This window comes from Neophocaena asiaeorientalis, unplaced genomic scaffold (assembly GCF_003031525.2).
Source record: "Neophocaena asiaeorientalis asiaeorientalis breed wild unplaced genomic scaffold, Neophocaena_asiaeorientalis_V1.1 scaffold110, whole genome shotgun sequence".
Taxonomy (NCBI): domain Eukaryota; kingdom Metazoa; phylum Chordata; class Mammalia; order Artiodactyla; family Phocoenidae; genus Neophocaena; species Neophocaena asiaeorientalis.
This window is the reverse complement of record NW_020175053.1, coordinates 8,530,298-8,546,777: the sequence shown is the minus strand read 5'-3', so window position 1 is coordinate 8,546,777 and position 16,480 is coordinate 8,530,298. Positions and strand designations below refer to the sequence as shown.

At 43.8% G+C, this 16,480-nt stretch overlaps 1 protein-coding gene across 1 annotated transcript in view; it reads left to right on the top strand.

The window, feature by feature from the left end:
- Nucleotides 1-1,609: 1,609 nt before the first annotated feature.
- LOC112412166 (sodium/glucose cotransporter 1-like) overlaps nucleotides 1,610-16,480 on the top strand; it is a 57,846-nt gene continuing 42,975 nt past the window's right edge. Inside the window, 5 exon segments of the mRNA XM_024763685.1 lie at nucleotides 1,610-1,695; nucleotides 1,697-1,724; nucleotides 6,150-6,221; nucleotides 11,660-11,764; nucleotides 13,319-13,378. Of these exon segments, the coding sequence (XP_024619453.1) occupies nucleotides 1,610-1,695; nucleotides 1,697-1,724; nucleotides 6,150-6,221; nucleotides 11,660-11,764; nucleotides 13,319-13,378 (351 nt within the window).

Below are 16,480 nucleotides of genomic sequence, written 5' to 3'. Positions count from 1 at the left end.
CACAGTGTATACCTGTATCAAACATTACATTGTACACCTTAAATAGACAACTTTTATTTGTCAGTCATATCTCAATGAAGGTAGAAAAAAAATAACATCCGTGATTCACATTATATTTCTCTTGGACAGCACTGAACTATACTAGGACACGGAATTCTGCTCAGGAGGCTGAGAACATAGACTTCTGACCAGCTGCAAGCCTCCTGCCTTGTGGTCAGACTGACTGCTTATTAGGAGAATCAAATGGGTTAATACACACAAAGTACATATACATGCAAAGGGTATATCGTATCTTAATATAAATCAGGAATCAAGTCCATTCACCAAACTTCAAATTGATGTTTACTGTTTTTGTGACAATGTAAAGAACCGATAGTGGGTAAATTAGACACCATTAGCATATTATTATTTAATGTGTTTATCACTGGATTTTTTGCCTTCTTTAATCTGGTTAATTTTTTTTTTAAGGTTTTTTTGCCTGACTGTGTCAGGTCTTAGTTGTGGCACGTGGGCTCTTCATTGCAGCACATGGGCTTCTCTCTAGTTGTGGTGGGCTCCAAAGTGTGTGGGCTCTGTAGTTTGCCTCACGCAGGCTCTCTAGTTGAGGCACACAGGCTCAGTAGTTGAGGCGCGCAGGCTTAGTTGCCCTGCGGCATGTGGGATCTTAGTTCCCTGACCAGGGATCAAACCTGCGTCCCCTGCATTGGAAGGCGGATTCTTAACCACTGGACCACCAGAGAAGTCCCTGGTTAATATATTAAGATTAGTTTTTGTTTGTTTATCTGAAGGCTCTGTTTATAGTATTTTATGACACTGTTGTGAAATTCAGCTATATCAAAAAACAAGTTCGGAAAGTTAAAAAAAAAAAAAAAAGTAGGTCTGGCACCTAGCAAGAGCTATATAACTGTTATCTATTATTATTGTTACTAGTATTATTGACCAAGATTTCTAACAGCTCAGCAGAGAAGCACACCAAGGAGAGTAAGGCTTGGCCCAGACTGAAACTTCACACATCACCTATGAAAGATCAATGTGCAGAAAACTGAGGAGCCTCTGTAACCAGTTGGTCCAACCAGGGCCATGATTAGGGTGAGGCAAGCGAGGCACTTTCCTTGGCGCAAAATTTAAGGGGAGAGGGCACCAAGGAAACTCAGGACTCGGGATACATAATATTCGAATGCAATCGTTTACTAAATCCAAATCAATGCCCCAAACCCACAATGCACAAAATTTCGAAATGACAAAGACAGGAGGGGTATTGCTGGTTTCTGCCGCCTCAGGTTTCATGTGGTTCGTTCGTAAAGACACGGGTACTGATGCTGCCCCGGTAGCCTCGACCCAGACCCACGCCGCGACCAGCTCTCCGTCCAGGGCGAAGCGATTCCGACCGCCAAAAGGACGGCGTTGTGCCGGGACTGGCGGTGATGGCGTCGGCCTTCGTGCAGCGGAACCCCGAAGGCGGGAACTGGGCCGCGCGAGGCCTGCCCGGAGCTCCCAGGCTGCCCCGGGGCTGTTCCCAGGGTTCCCCGCGGCCGCGCCCCTGGAGCCCCACGGAAGCCATTGCCGCTTGCCGGAAGCCCGCGGCGCTCGCCCGCCCGGGCGCGCCCCCATGGGCATCCCGTGGTATGGCTTCGCCTGGACTGCGCATGTCTTCACCGCCTGTAGTGCCCTGGACGTCCTGGTGATAGTTTTGTACGGTGTTGGTCCTGGGCATCGCGCTGTGGGTACGTGGGGCCCGGGGGCTGGGGGGGTAGGCCTGGACACGAGATGGGTTCGATCCTCACCTGCCTGTCACCTGATCCCCACCTCACATCCCTCTCGTTCCCGCCCCTGCACAGCCCTCAGCCGGGACCTCTCCACCCTCCCTGCGCCACCTGTTCCCTACCGAGAGTAAGGGCGCGTCCAAGCCCATCTTCCCTCCCCACCCCACAAATAAACAAGCCAGGTGCCCACCGCCTGGAACCCAAGCCGTGTGTAATATGGGGTCGTTCTGATCGATCGTCGTGATGGTGGTGGCAATAGTGACAATTACCCATCCTTAGGCGCTAAAGTGCCTGGTCTGTGCTGAGTGCTTTAAGTGTGTCACATTCTCACAACCAGGCTGTGGATTACAGATGAGGAAACAGGTTCAGAGAGGTCAAGTAACCACAAGGGAATGATGGAGTGCAGATTCGAACCTAGAGCTGCCTGATCTGACGCATGAGCGTAACCACTGCCCAGCAAACAAGACCTCAAAGGTCACATGCAATTTAGGGCCCTAAGTGTTCACTTTGAATTTGAATTGGGCGCTTATATATTCTACTCTAGTATAAGGTTCTCTTAGTAGGGTGGCGACTGGATCTCCTTTACTACCATCTGCCCGCTAGCACTTAACCTGTAGGCACTCACAAAGGTGTCTCGTAACTATACTCCCCAGGGCCAGGCAGTGAAAAGTCCGAGGGCAGGTAGAAAGACTTTGGCCTGTGTCATGGTATCGCCCCTCGGCTAAGCTGTTAACCATCAGAAGCCTCTCCTCGGCCTGCTTCATAAGCAGGAGTATCTGGTGACAGCGCCACCATTCGCTAGCTAGTGGGAGAGTTCATTGCGGGCTGCCCCCACCCAGCTGAGGCTTTCATGCCCATGTGACCTTTACTTCGGGGCGCTTCACCAGGTCACAAGCAGGATCTTACTGTGCAGAATCTGGTCCTTCAAAGCAAGATCACTGGACAGTCTTTTGAGTGCTTACCATGCTGTGAGTGGGCAGATAGAGTAATGAGAATATGGTCTCCATCCTCTTAAGAGAATTTCGTATCTCTCCCAACTGAAAAGAAGTCGGAGGTATTGATATTTATCCAGATCATTCAAACAAACGATTTTTTTCAAATTGGTCTCAGTTATGAGAAACATCCTTCTAGGTGGCCCAGGCCGGGCTCTGAGTAGTGGGCACTTTGGGATCCTTCCCCCAGCTGCTCTCACTGAATTAGGAAGCCCCCACCCAACCTTCTTCCGGGTCTAGTTGGGGCCTAGGTGTGGCCAAGGTCTGAGGACCTGTAAGCCATCCGGCCGCTTCCAAAGGAAACCTACTGTTCCTTCTGTTCTTCTAGGAGCCATAAAACATGTGCTGTTATCCAGAATGCTTTGATCTTTTTCCTTCTTTGTATTGTTATTTTTCCTTTGGTCCTTTTTAAAACTCGTATATTGTTTTTAGTCACGTGCTCACTGTAAGAACTGAGGAGATGCATAACTGTCTAGAGGAGTTATGGTTCCTCCCTCAGCCATTCCCATCCCTCTGAGGTACCCAGGGCCTGTGTGTCCCTCCTCCCTTCCCAGTGCTTACACAGACACATAGGTAAAGGTTTTGCGTTTTTGTCTTTACAAAAAATGTGATCGTATGATACACATTACCCTGCAGTTTGCGTTTTTCCGTTACTACATGATGTGGAGTCCTTCAGGTCTATAGATAGAGATCTAGCTCATGGTTTTTTGTTTTAAATAAATAAATTTATTTATTTATTTGTTTATTTTTGGCTGCATTGGGTCCTCATTGCTGCACCTGGGCTTTTTTCTAGTTGTGGCGAGCAGGGGCTACTCTTTGTTGCAGTGCACAGGCTTCTCATTTCAGTGGCTTCTCGTTGCAGAACACAGGCTCTAGGCATGTGGGCTTCAGTAGTTGTGGCACACGGGCTCTGGAGCTCAGGGTCAGTAGTTGTGGTGCACGGGCTTAGTTGCTCCGCAGCATGTGGAATCTTCCTGGACCGGGTCTCAAACCCATGTCCCCTGCATTGGCAGACGGATTCTTAACCACTGCACCACCAGGGAAGTCCTAGCTCATGTTTTTATTAGATACACAATAGTCAAACACCTGTGTGATTCAGCTCTTCCCTACTCACTGACACTTAGATTGCTGCCAGGTTGTTGTTTTTTAATAAGATTTTTTTTTAATATATTTATTTATTTGTTTGTTTATTTTTGGCTGCATTGGGTCTTTGTTGCTGCTGTTGTTTTTAATGTGTTGGTGCTTTTAAGCTGTGTAGCATGGATTCCCGAAATTGGAATTTCTGGGTTGGAAGGGTGTGTTTACTTGAAATTTTAGCAGATATCACTAAATGGCAATCCCCAAAGCTTGTTGAGATTTACATTTCTCACGAGCAGCATATGAGCACATTCTTCAAGGGTGATGAGTGAGTAGTGGTATGTTACTGCCGCTTTGATTTGCGCTTTCCAGACTCAGCCTACTATGAGATTGACCATATTCTTGTGAGCCTGCTGTCCTTTGATCTTCCTCTTCTGTTGAATAGCCAGTTTATGTGCCCATTTATGAATTGAGTTGTTCGACTTTGCTTTTATCACCTTGTCTGTCATTTGAGTTGCCAATATGTTTTTCCTAAACTCTCATTTTCTAGAGCAGTTGTTCTCAACCTCAGCACTACTGACATTTGGGACCAGATAATTCCTTGTTGTGGGAGGTCTGTCCTGTGTATTATAGGATGCTTAGAAGTATCCCCAAGCCCTGCCCCTTCACAGCCAAAACTGCCTCCAGACATTGCCACATGTCCCTTGGAGGAGTGGGGCAAAAATCACCCCTGGTCGAGAACCACTGGTCTAGACTCTGTTACTGTTGTCTCTCTGTCATCTGATTTGTTTTCACTTTGAAGAAGTCTACTGTCTCTCTTTTCCTTTGCATCTAGATTTCCTGGCTTGCTTAGGAAAGTTTTTACCCACTCCAACATTGTACAAATACTATTCTAAATTTTTTTCTAATATTTTATAGGTTTTAAAATATATTTAGGGAATTCCCTCATAGTCCAGTGGTTAGGACTCCGCGCTTTCACTGCTGAGGGCCCCGGTTCAATCCCTGGTCAGGGAACTAAGATCCTGCAAGCTAAAAAGAAATTTAAATGTCCAGAACATCTGGGATTTCCTTTTGCATATAATGTGATAAAGGAGTCTAGCTTTATTTTCTTTTGTTTCTTAAGCAAACCACCCTTTTCTCACTGAACAGAATTGCCCACGTTTGCACAGATGGGACTCCTGAAATCCTTCATCAGCTTCTGACCGCTGAGCCCCCACAAGGAAATCTTGTTCTTTGTTGCTGGTGCCTTGGCTCCTGCAGGATGTTAAAGGGGAAAAAACCTTACACTTTTGTTTGTTTGTCTTCTCTGTTATCAGTCTCAGCCCCAAGATCTTTGAGAAAGTGGTGGATGCACCTTCTGCCCCAGCAGCCTGGCTGCTGTGGTTGGTGGATTATTCCAGAAAGAGCAGGGAGGAAGGAGGAAGCAGGGACATGTGCATAACCACCCTCTTCCCAGGACCTCCTCTCTTCCTGTCTGGTTCTTTCTTTAATGGGAAGACAGAGTGATTTTATTCATCGTAGAACATTTTGTAAATTCCTTTTAAAAGTTTTAATGCACCTCTCCCTACATACCGCTGATCCCTTCCTTAAGAAAGATCAGCTCTGAACATAATGGGCTCTTGATAAATATTTAGTTAATGGATGAAATGAGACTAACTTAATGTGTCTGATTTAGAGTTGTTCTTTGGTTTAAAGGTTTATGATGTGAAAGGACTCCATTAAAAGGCAGATACCCCAGATGGTGGTAATAAGTTCACTTCTCCCACAGAAACACTTTTTTGTCAACCAGTGGTCATCCGTGGGTCCTGCTAGTCCTAGGCAATCCAGGAAATCCCCAGGAATATCTTTTGACCGTACTGGAGTCTGGGAATCAGAGCTGGGGACCTGAGGAGAGAGCCCTTGGGTGCGTTGGGAGGACATCATAGTCTTGGCAACGTGACTGCTCTCCTGGAAAAAGCTAGGCAGGTGTTCAGCTTTGCCATTCCCAGTCAATTGATATATTCGCTGAACCACTCATCTCCAAGTCTCTGCTGGGAGCCATGCACTGGTTAACTATTTGGGGAAAAAATAAAGCAATATTATTTTCACACTAGTGTAGAGAAATGGACAGGCCCATGTGATCTCATAGCTGGGAGAGACCGTGGGCCCTCCTCTAACTCAGCAGGTAGAGACCTCTGTTCCTAAAAAGAATGAAGGGGAAATGGGATCTCTGCAAAGGACATTTACCCATAAGTGAAGGTCATCTGTTTGTGAGACCTGTGTCTTTGAAGCAGTTTGGTTTCTTGGATTCCCCCCCAACACCACCCCTTTTTTTAAGGCTGTATTGTCAAGCAGTCGTGGGACAGTAGAAGACTTCTTCCTGGCTGGCTGAAATCTAGCATGGTGGCAGGTGAGTGTGCCTTGCATGTGCAGTCCAGTTTGGGGGCTGCGTGTGGATTCATTTATTACTTTAATTTGAATGTCTTTTACCCCCAAATAATTTGAAGTTGCTAAATCAGGAAAGTCATTTCATTAGTACTTCCCTTAACTCTTCCATTCAGCTCAGTGTAGTTCAGTAACCATTACTAGGTGCCTGGTAGTACAAGGTATTGCTCTAGATTCTGGGACACAGATAGAACATAGTGAGTCCTGCCCTCTGGAAGCACACAGTGTAGAGTGGGAGTCGGATGTGACTTCTTTTTTTTGGTTTTTTGGTTTTATTTATTTATTTATTTTTATTCAGCAGGTTCTTATTTATCTATTTTATACATGTTGGTGTATAATATGTCAATCCCAATCTCCCAATTCATCCCACCACCACCACCCTTCCCCCGCTCTCCCTCCTTGGTGTCCATACGTTTGTTCTCTACATCTGTGTCTCTATTTCTGCCTTGCAAACCAGTTCATCTGTACCATTTTTCTAGATTCCACATATATGCGTTAATATACAATATTTGTTTTTCTCTTTCTGACTTACTTCACTCTGTATGACAGTCTCTAGGTCCATCCACGTCTCTACAAATGACCCTTTTTATGGCTGAGTTCCATTGTATATATGTACCACATGGTCTCTTAAGCTGTCTTCATTTCTTTTCTTTCTTTTTTCTTTATTATGTTTTGCAGTAGGGAATTCCACCATTCTGTCTTCCAGGTCACTTATCCATTCTTCTGCCTCAGTTATTCTGCTATTGATTCCTTCTAGTGTATTTTTCATTTCATTTATTATATTGTTCATCTCTGTTTGTTTGTTCTTTCATTCTTCTAGTTGTTTGTTCTTTAATTCTTCTAGGTCTTTGAATTGTTTTTTTAATTTAAAAAATTTTTTTTATTTATTTATGGCTACGTTGGGTCTTTGTTGCTGCACATGGGCTTTCTCTAGTTGCAGCAAACGGAGGCTACTCTTCATCGCAGTGCTCGGGCTTCTCATCATGGTGGCTTCTCTTGTTGCAGAGCATGCGCTCTAGGCACGCGGGCTTCAGTAGTTGTGGCTCGCGGGCTCTAGAGCACAGGCTCAGTAGTTGTGGCACACAGGGTTAGTTGTTCCGCGGCACGTGGGATCTTCCCAGACCAGGGACTGAACCTGTTTCCCCTGCATTGGCAGGCAGATTCTTATCCACTGCACCACCAGGGAAACCCTCTTCTAGGTCTTTGTTAAACATTTCTTGCATCTTCTCGATCTTTGCCTCCATTATTTTTCCGAGGTCCTGGATCATCTTTACTATCATTATTCTGAATTATTTTTCTGGAAGGTTGCCTATCTCCACTTCACTTAATTGTTTTTCTGGGGTTTTATCTTGTTCCTTCATCTGGTACATCATCCCCTGCCATTTCATTTTGTCTATCTTTCTGTGAATGTGTTTTTTGTTCCACAGGCTACAGGATTTTAGTTCATCTTGCTTCTGCTGTCTGCCCTCTGGTGGATGAGGTTATCTAAGAGGCTTGTGCAAGCTTCCTGATGGGAGGGACTGGTGGTGGGTAGAGCTGGGTGTTGCTCTGGTGGGCAGAGCTCAGTAAAACTTTAATCTGCTTGTCTGCTGATGGGTGGGGCTGAGTTCCCTCCCTGGTGGTTGTTTGGCCTGTGGCAACCCAGCACTGGAGGCTACAGGCTCTTTGGTGGGGCCAATGGCGGACTCCAAGAGGGCTCATGCCAAGGAGGACTTCCCAGAACTTCTGCCGCCAGTGTCCTTGTCCCCACGGTGAGCCACAGCCATCCCCCGCCTCTGCAGGAGACCCTCCAACACTAGCAGGTAGGTCTGGTTCAGTCTCCTGTGGGGTCACTGCTCCTTCCCCCTGGGTCCTGATGCGCACACTACCTTGTGTGTGTCCTCCAAGAGTGGAGGCTCTGTTTCCCTCAGTCCTGTCAAAGTTCTGCAGTCAAATCCTGCTAGACTTCAAAGTCTGATTCTCTGGGAATTCCTCTTCCCGTTGCCAGACCCCTAGGTTGGGAAGCCTGACGTGGGGCTCAGAACCTTCACTCCAGTGGGCGGGCTTCTATGGTATAATTGTTCTCCAGTTTGTGAGTCACCCACCCAGCGGTTATGGGATTTGATTTTATCATGATTGCACCCCTACTACCGCCTCATTGCAGCTTCTCCTTTGTCTTTGGACGTGGGGTATCTTTTTTGGTGAGTTCCCGTGTCTTCCTGTCGATGATCGTTTAGCAGTTAGTTGTGATTCCAGTGCTCTTGCAAGAGGGAGTGAGCGCAAGTCCTTCTACTCCTCCATCTTGAACCAATCCTGGATGTGACTTCTTTTTACGCTATTAGAATTATTGCTTAGTGAACAAACTGTATTATGGTATTGATAAAGAAAATGGAAATAAAAGTAATTTTGCCACTTCAACTTTCTTTCTTTTATACTTTTATTCAGTCAGCAGATATCCGATGGGTATGAATTGCTCTTGTCTGGGCCCTCCATGTGGCTTATTCATGTGGTCGGTGCTCAGGCCTCCTCTTACCTAGCTTGGCGGTGGTGAAACTGAAATTCAGTCCTCCCTCCCACCCCACGTTGCCGCCTGGCTCTCCTCCATTCCTGCTGCTTCACCAGCCACTCGTTCGAGGTCCCCCTGGCTGGTTCTTTCCCATCTCCCTGGCTGCTGAATGCTGGACCTCCCCAGGGCCAGACCCTGGTGTCTCCTTTCCAGTTACACTCACACGCCTGGCGACATGGCATTAAAGACAACTTGCTAGAATGGTAGCAAGTCCCAGCTCTCTCCCTCAACTCCAGTCTTGTGCATCCCGATGCCCGTTTGACACCTGACTAGAAAGGTCTGTCAGGTCTTGCACATGGAACATGCATTCTGCACATCTTCTACTCCTGCCGTCTTCCCTGTCCCTGAACGGCAACTCCATCCTTCTAGTTGCTCAGGTTGACACCCGTGGAGTAGTGTTAGACTCTATTCTCTCTCACCCCAACTTCCAATCCATCACGAAGTCCTGGGACTCGATTTAAAAAACAGATTTGAAATCCAACCCCTTCGCATCAGTGCCTCCAGGCCCATGCTGCCGTCACCCTCACCTGGATTGATTGTAGTAGCCTCGGTGCCCTCCTTCCACTTGTGCTCCTCCACGTCCAACCTCAACAAAGCAGCTGAAGGGTCAGACCATGTCACCTGACTGCTTAAAACCCTCTGGGGGCTCTCATGTCACCCAGAATGAAGGCCCAGCCTGTGTTAGGCCACAGATGATCTGCACCTCCTTACCTCTGTGACCTTGAACAATTTAGCCGTGCTTCTGCCTCAGTGCCATTGCCCCTGCTGCTTCCTCTGCCTGGAGGCTCTCTGCTCTCACAGGTACCCTTGGCTTGCCCCTCACACCTCCTCAGAGAAAGTTGGCCCTGCCCACTGTACTGCACAGCACTTCCTGCTTGCCTTCTTTCTTTTTTTTTTTTTTCAATTGGGGTATAGTTGTTTTACAATGTTGTGTTAGTATCTACTGTACAGCGAGGTGAAGTAGAGTTCCCTGTGCTATACAGCAGGTTCTCATTAGTTATCTATTTTATACATATTAGTGTATATTTGTCAATCCCAATCTCCCAGTTCATCCCACCCCCCCTTTCCCCCCTTGGTGCCCGTACATTTGTTCTCTACATCTGTGTCTCTATTTCTGCCTTGCAAACCGGTTCATCTGTACCATTTTTCCAGATTCCACATTTATGTGTTAATATATGATACTTTGTTTTTCTCTTTCTGACTTCACTCTGTATGACAGTCTCTAGGTCCATCCACGTCTCTACAAATGGCCCAATTTTGTTTCTTTTTATGGCTGAGTAACATTCCATTATATATATGTACCACACCTTTTTTATCCATTCGTCTGTTGATGGAGATTTAGGTTGCTTCCGTGCCTGTCTGTTTTCTAACCTTTCTTCTTCTCTGTAGGACTTTACTATTTATCACTGTCTATTGTGCTATAAAATAATCCCCTAATTTATCTTGTTCATCCTCTTCTTCCTAAGAGAATGTTAGCTTCATGAGGGCAGGGATTTGTCTGTTTTACTCACTGATGTATTCCTAGTATGTACAACACTGACACATAGTTGGCAGTGGACATTTATTAATAGTTACTGAATTAATGAAGGTACATTTAATGTACTAATGTCTTCCTAGGTCTATATAAACATAGGTAGGTAGATAGAGATATTTTATATTTATACACAGTTGTATAGTGTTATATCATATGGACATTCCACCATTTATGTAACATATTATTGGGCAATTTAGATTGTGTATAGTTTTTCATTATTATGATAAAGGTAGCAAACATTCCTAATAGTAAAAATAACTGCTTGAGTAATTATTACGTGCCTCTTCCAAGATTTTTTTTGCCTTATATTTGTTGGTGCTACAGTGTTTGGGTGCCTGTATGTTCCCAGTTATGTGTTACTAGTGCATTTTATGTTTCATGGTTTAAAAACAAAACAAAAAAACCTCTGTCATATTTAATGCTTTTGGTATTGAATCCTACTTTATCTTATGTTAATATCGTCAATGCTGTGTTTTTTGTTTGTTTTTATCTAAAAGGCTTTGTTATTTTTAGTCTCTCTTAATAATTTGGTTTTAAGTGTATCTTGTGTCAAATATAGCACAGTATTTGGATTTGGATTTGGAACGGAGTGGCTATCTCTACTCAATTAAAATTGGTTTAGGAGGGATTTTGTTCATTTTAAATGCCTCTGGGATTTTTTATTTTGAAAGTAACATATGCTGGTTGTAAAAAAAAAAAAAAGTTACAATCCAAGTATGGAACTTGAAATTTTCTTACCATTCTATTTCTATAACCATGATTCCAGTCCCCAGAAGTATTTTTGTATATATACTACCAGAATCACTCCCATCTATATATAAACATACATGTGCATAAGTGCAATACGCCCACACAAAATTTTAATGAGATTATATTATCAATATTGTTTACATTATTTTTTATCATTTAATAGAGTTCCTTTATTCTTTCTGTATGCTACATTGTATTTCATCATATTCATGTACCTTAGTATTTCAACCATTCTCTTATAATCAGTTAGATTGTTAATATTTTTAAATTACTTCAAACAGTGATGAAATTACACTCCTGCTAATATTTCTGCAGTTGCAAATAAGTCAGTGGAGCGTGTGGAGGGTGGCAACATAAGAATGCAGTAATACTTTTTTCCCTTCATCCCTTTTTACTTGGCTTCTAATTTATGGTTAGGGTTTGTATAGAAAAAATATGAATGGGAATTCTGCCCAGGGTATAATCCCTTTTGAGGAAATGTATTGATAAAACTCAGGTTGGGTTTATATTTGTGAGAATTAGTTTTTGAAGTTGGACTAAAAGTTCTGATCTGTAATTGTCTTTTGATTTTCAGATAGGTGCTTTTCTTTTTGCCTCGGATATTGGCACTGGGCACTTTATGGGCCTGGCTGGAAAGGGGGTGTCTTCAGGGATTGCTGTTGGGGCCTTCGAGTGGAATGTAAGTAGTGCCTTCTGTAGCAGCTAACCTCCACCTTTATCATTGTCCAAATGAAACATAAAAGCTTGCTTTCAACCCTGAGTAAATATTAAAGACTCCTTGAGAAGTCATGGAAGAAGGGAACCAGGTCTATGATTTCTCAACAAGATTGTGCTAGTTTTCATTCCTCTTAGTAAAGTAATGAAGAGATAGAGAATGTTTACATTCCAAGGACCATAGGAATACAGTTAGGAGACTAGTCAGGTAGGGAAAAGATCATATTAACACTTAAATATATATGTACATAAACATATACATACATGCATGCACGTATATGTGTGTGTGTACATAGACATACAGATATATTTGTATATATGTGTGTGTATTTATCGGTATGTACACATTTGCAGTATGCAGTTGACCCTTGAAAAACATGCATTTAAACCATGCACATCCGGTTACACGCAGATTTTTTTCAATAAATACAGTACTTTTATTTTCATTTCACAGATCTTTAAATTGACTAAGTGTGGGGAAAAGTTTGTGTTCAATTAGAGATCACAATATGTGGAATCAAAAGAACTAGGGTTTGAGTCCTGATTCTATCCAGATTGTTTCAGCTTCCTGCCCTTGGATGAGTCATTTATCAATTCCTTTGTTTTTGAGACAGATTTAGCTTGACTACCTGGGAGTTGGCACCCCTAACCCCCACATTGTTCACGGGTCAACTGTATACTGAGAATAGGTTCAGCTGGGTTCTTTGAGATATTCAGCTGGTTACTACAAAACTCCTAACTGATCGCCTATGAATACCAGGTTTCAACTATAAAACTTATAAAATGGATTATTTATCTAATCTGTGGAATATATTTGTTATAGGACATAGAATTTGTTCACCTAAATTAATATAAGTGAATTTATGTGTCTTGGGTTAATTAACCTATCTCTATATAAATCACCTGGCCCTTTTTTTTTGATAAATCAGAAAGCTCCCTACTTTCTGGGTCTCATCTTTTCCTCTGGTAGACTACAGAAATAAACAATACTTCTAACAAAGTTAATTCCAGACCTGATAAGGCGCCCTGGTCTGTACCACCATTTAGTTCTCAGAATTCGTTCACATCTACTTCATATATTCAACTTACCCCTTCTTTGTAAATAAAGCCAGAGACAAATGCATTACTTAATTTCAATAGCTTGTGTAAATTTTGGTGTAGTTTCTCTATTATTTCTCTGAATGGTTTCTGATTTTTTCTTTTATTATCTTTTTTGTTTAATTATAAGCCACCTTCGTTTCTATCTGGAAGTAGGCAAACAATAAATTTTAATAAATATCTTGAAAATTGGCTCAGTTAACCCCCCCTAAATTAAGAATGCACCCCTTTATAGGCAAAGATCAAGTGCCTATAAGTTAAGTTTGTTGTACTGGAAGGCTTATGCTTGGGCTGTTATTTGCAAGGTCCCCAGTAATTATGACATTTATTGGGCTCAAAACAGCAACTGAGCTTGCATCTCATTTAAGAGCTTAGCCTAGGTGGGACCCTGATTTAATTGCTCTTCTTTTCTTGGTTTCAGGCTCCATTTATGCTCTGTGTTCTTGGTTGGGTATTTTCTCCCATTTACATTAAGGCTGGGGTGAGTATCCATTAGCGGTTACTCTTTTCTTTACAATATTTTTCCTTACAAATACTGCATATGTACATAAAAACATCCTAGAGGGGGCTTCCCTAGTGGCACAGTGGTTAAGAATCCACCTGCCAATGCAGGGGACGTGGGTTCGAGCCCTGGTCCTGGAGGATTCCACATGCCGCGGAGCAACTGAGCCCATGCGCCACAACTGCTGAGCTTGTGCTATTGAGCCGGCATGCTGCGGCTGCTGAAGGCCGCGTGCCTAGAGCCTGTGCTCCGCAACAGGAGGGGCCGCCACAATCAGAAGCCTGCGCACCGCAGCGGAGAGTGGCCCCCGCTCGCCACAGCTAGAGAAAGCCCGCGCGCAACAACCAAGACCCAACGCAGCCAAAAATAAATTAATTAATTAAATTTAATTAAAATTAAAAAAAAAATCCTAGAGGACAGGTTAAACTTCTCAGTGTTCTGATCCTTGTACTGATTTCCCTAAATCCTAAGAAATGTCTGAAATAACATCATTCTGACTGGTAAACAGAAGCCAGTAACTGCCTACTGTTTCACTCTGGACCTTACTCAAGAGTTCACTTCTTAAGGCTTTTATAGAAAACATTTTAAAACTTTGTTAAAAAATAAGACCTAAATTAAGAGAACAATTCTGTTAATGACTGGAAGACAACATCCTAAAAATATTAGTTCTCCCTAAATCCAGAAGAAGATGTTTGAGGAACTTGACAAGCTGACTCTAAAATGTATGTAGGAGATAAGGGGACAAAGATGTCAGTGCCTGGCTGAGAGAGAACAAAGAAGAGACTGTCCAGGCCTAGCATCCCCAGGGGTACATGGCATGATGTCACCAACATGGCAGAATAAGAGTGTTCTGTCAAAGAACTCCAGTTTAGACTGTCACCCACAGGCGAGAGGGCCTTTGTGGAAGTACAGGAGTCATGCTGTTGGAAAAAAAAAATACCCACGACTGGATGCATTGAAGAGGGTGAGAGGGACAGGTTCACTTTACCCATGTCACCACTCCCCCGAGGTGGCACAGCTCAGTGCCAAGAGAGACCTTCTTAGCCTGAGATTTGTCCCATGGGGGAGAGCGACAGCGTGTAAGTGCCCAGCTACTCTAGCTGCGCAGACTGCTGCCAAAAACACCTACTTCTTTCTCACTCCATCTAGAATATTCAGGTGTGCTGTATGACCGGGGGTGGGGAGTGGCTGGGAGAGCAGCACTCAGGGCTCTCAGATGGCATCAAAGGAACACAAATCCTACTAACCCCCTTGCAAACTCTATCAGGAAGCCTGCCAGTAAGCCACTGGGGGCTCTTCACTTGCAGATCTCCCCAGCTGGCCCTCAGACACCCCAACATTCTTCATGCCTCACCCACATATGCCTGCACCTTATGGCCAGCTCCCTTAGCTTACCTCCAATTGTGGCAGTGTTGATTCCTGGCATAAAGCTAGTGAGCACACGTAGAAAGCCAGCCTGACCCTGTGGGATTGGGAAAGCACACAGACGAGCATTCAGCACCACCCTCAGTAAGGCAAGCAAACTGGAGGCTGTCAGCACTCAGCCTGGCTTTGTAGGATCAAGGAAGACATGTGAAGCAGGTGTATCCAAGGAAAGGTCTGAAAAAGCCTCAGAATCCCTAGCAGGACTGATGGAACGTATTTCTCTCCAAAAACCAGTCAGTAAAAAATGGAGGCGGTGACTGCTTCCTCAAATGCAGAAACAGCAACACAAGACTTCAAGGAACTTGAAAAATCGAGGAAACATGACACCACCAAAGGAACACAATAATTTTCCAGTAACCAACTCCAAAGATTTGCCTGATAAAAAGTTCAAGACAGGGGCTTCCCTGGTGGCGCAGTGGTTGAGAGTCCGCCTGCCGATGCAGGGGACACGGGTTTGTGCCCCGGTCCGGGAGGATCCCGCATGCCGCGGAGCGGCTGGGCCCATGAGCCATGGCCGCTGAGCCTGCGCATCCGGAGCCTGTGCTCCGCAACGGGAGAGGCCACAACAGTGAGAGGCCCACATACCGCAAAAAAAAAAAAAAAAAAGTTCAAGACAGTTGTTTGAAGGAAGCTCAGTGAGCTACAAGAAAACACAGAAGGACAGCTCAGCGAAATAAGGAAAACAATATGTGAAAGAAATGAGAGGTTTAACAGAGAGATAGGAATCCTAACCATACAAATTCTGGAGCTGAAGATTACAATGAATGAAATGGAACATGCAACTGGGACATCAACATCAGGCTTGGCAAAGCAGAAGAAAGATTCTGTGAACTCAATGATAGGTCATTTGAAATTACGCAGTCAGAGGAGAACAAAGGAAAAAGAGTGAAGAAAGCCTATGTGAGCTATGGGACACCATTAAAAGAAACAATCTACACATTACTGGCATCCCAGAAGAAGAGAGGGAGAAGCAGGCAGAAAGCTTATTTAAAATGGAGAACTTCCCAAATCTGAGGAGAGATTTGGATATCCAAGATGACAAAGCTCATCGGTTCCCCCCCGTTTTAACCCCAAACTATCTTCTCCAAGACACATTATAATAAAACTGTCTGAAATCAAAGACAGAGACGAAATTTTAAAAGCAGGAAAAGAAAAAAAATTCCTCACATACAAGGGAACCCCCATAAGGCTATCAGTGGATTTCTCAGCAGAAGGCTTGCAGGACAGGAGACAGTGAGATGATGTATTCAAAGTGATAAAAGAAAAAGACTGCCAACCAAGAATACTTCATCTGGCAGAGTTGGTCTTCAGAAATGAAAGAGAAAAAAAGACTTTCTCAGGCAAACCAAAGCTGGGGAAGTTCATCACCACTAGAGCTGCCTTATAAGAAATGTTGGAAGGAGTCTTCAAGCTGAAATGAAAGGATGCTAATTAGTAACATGAAAACATAGTAAGTAGATAGTCAAAATGAGACTACTCAAATACAGTAAGATGGTGGTACATTAACCACTTAACTCTAAAGGTTAAAGGACAAAAAAGTATTTTTTAAAAACCATAGCTACAATTATTTGTTAACAGATACATAATATAAAAAGAGGTAAATTGTGATATCAAAAACATTAAATGTCAGGCGGGAAGTAAAAGGGTAGAGTTTTC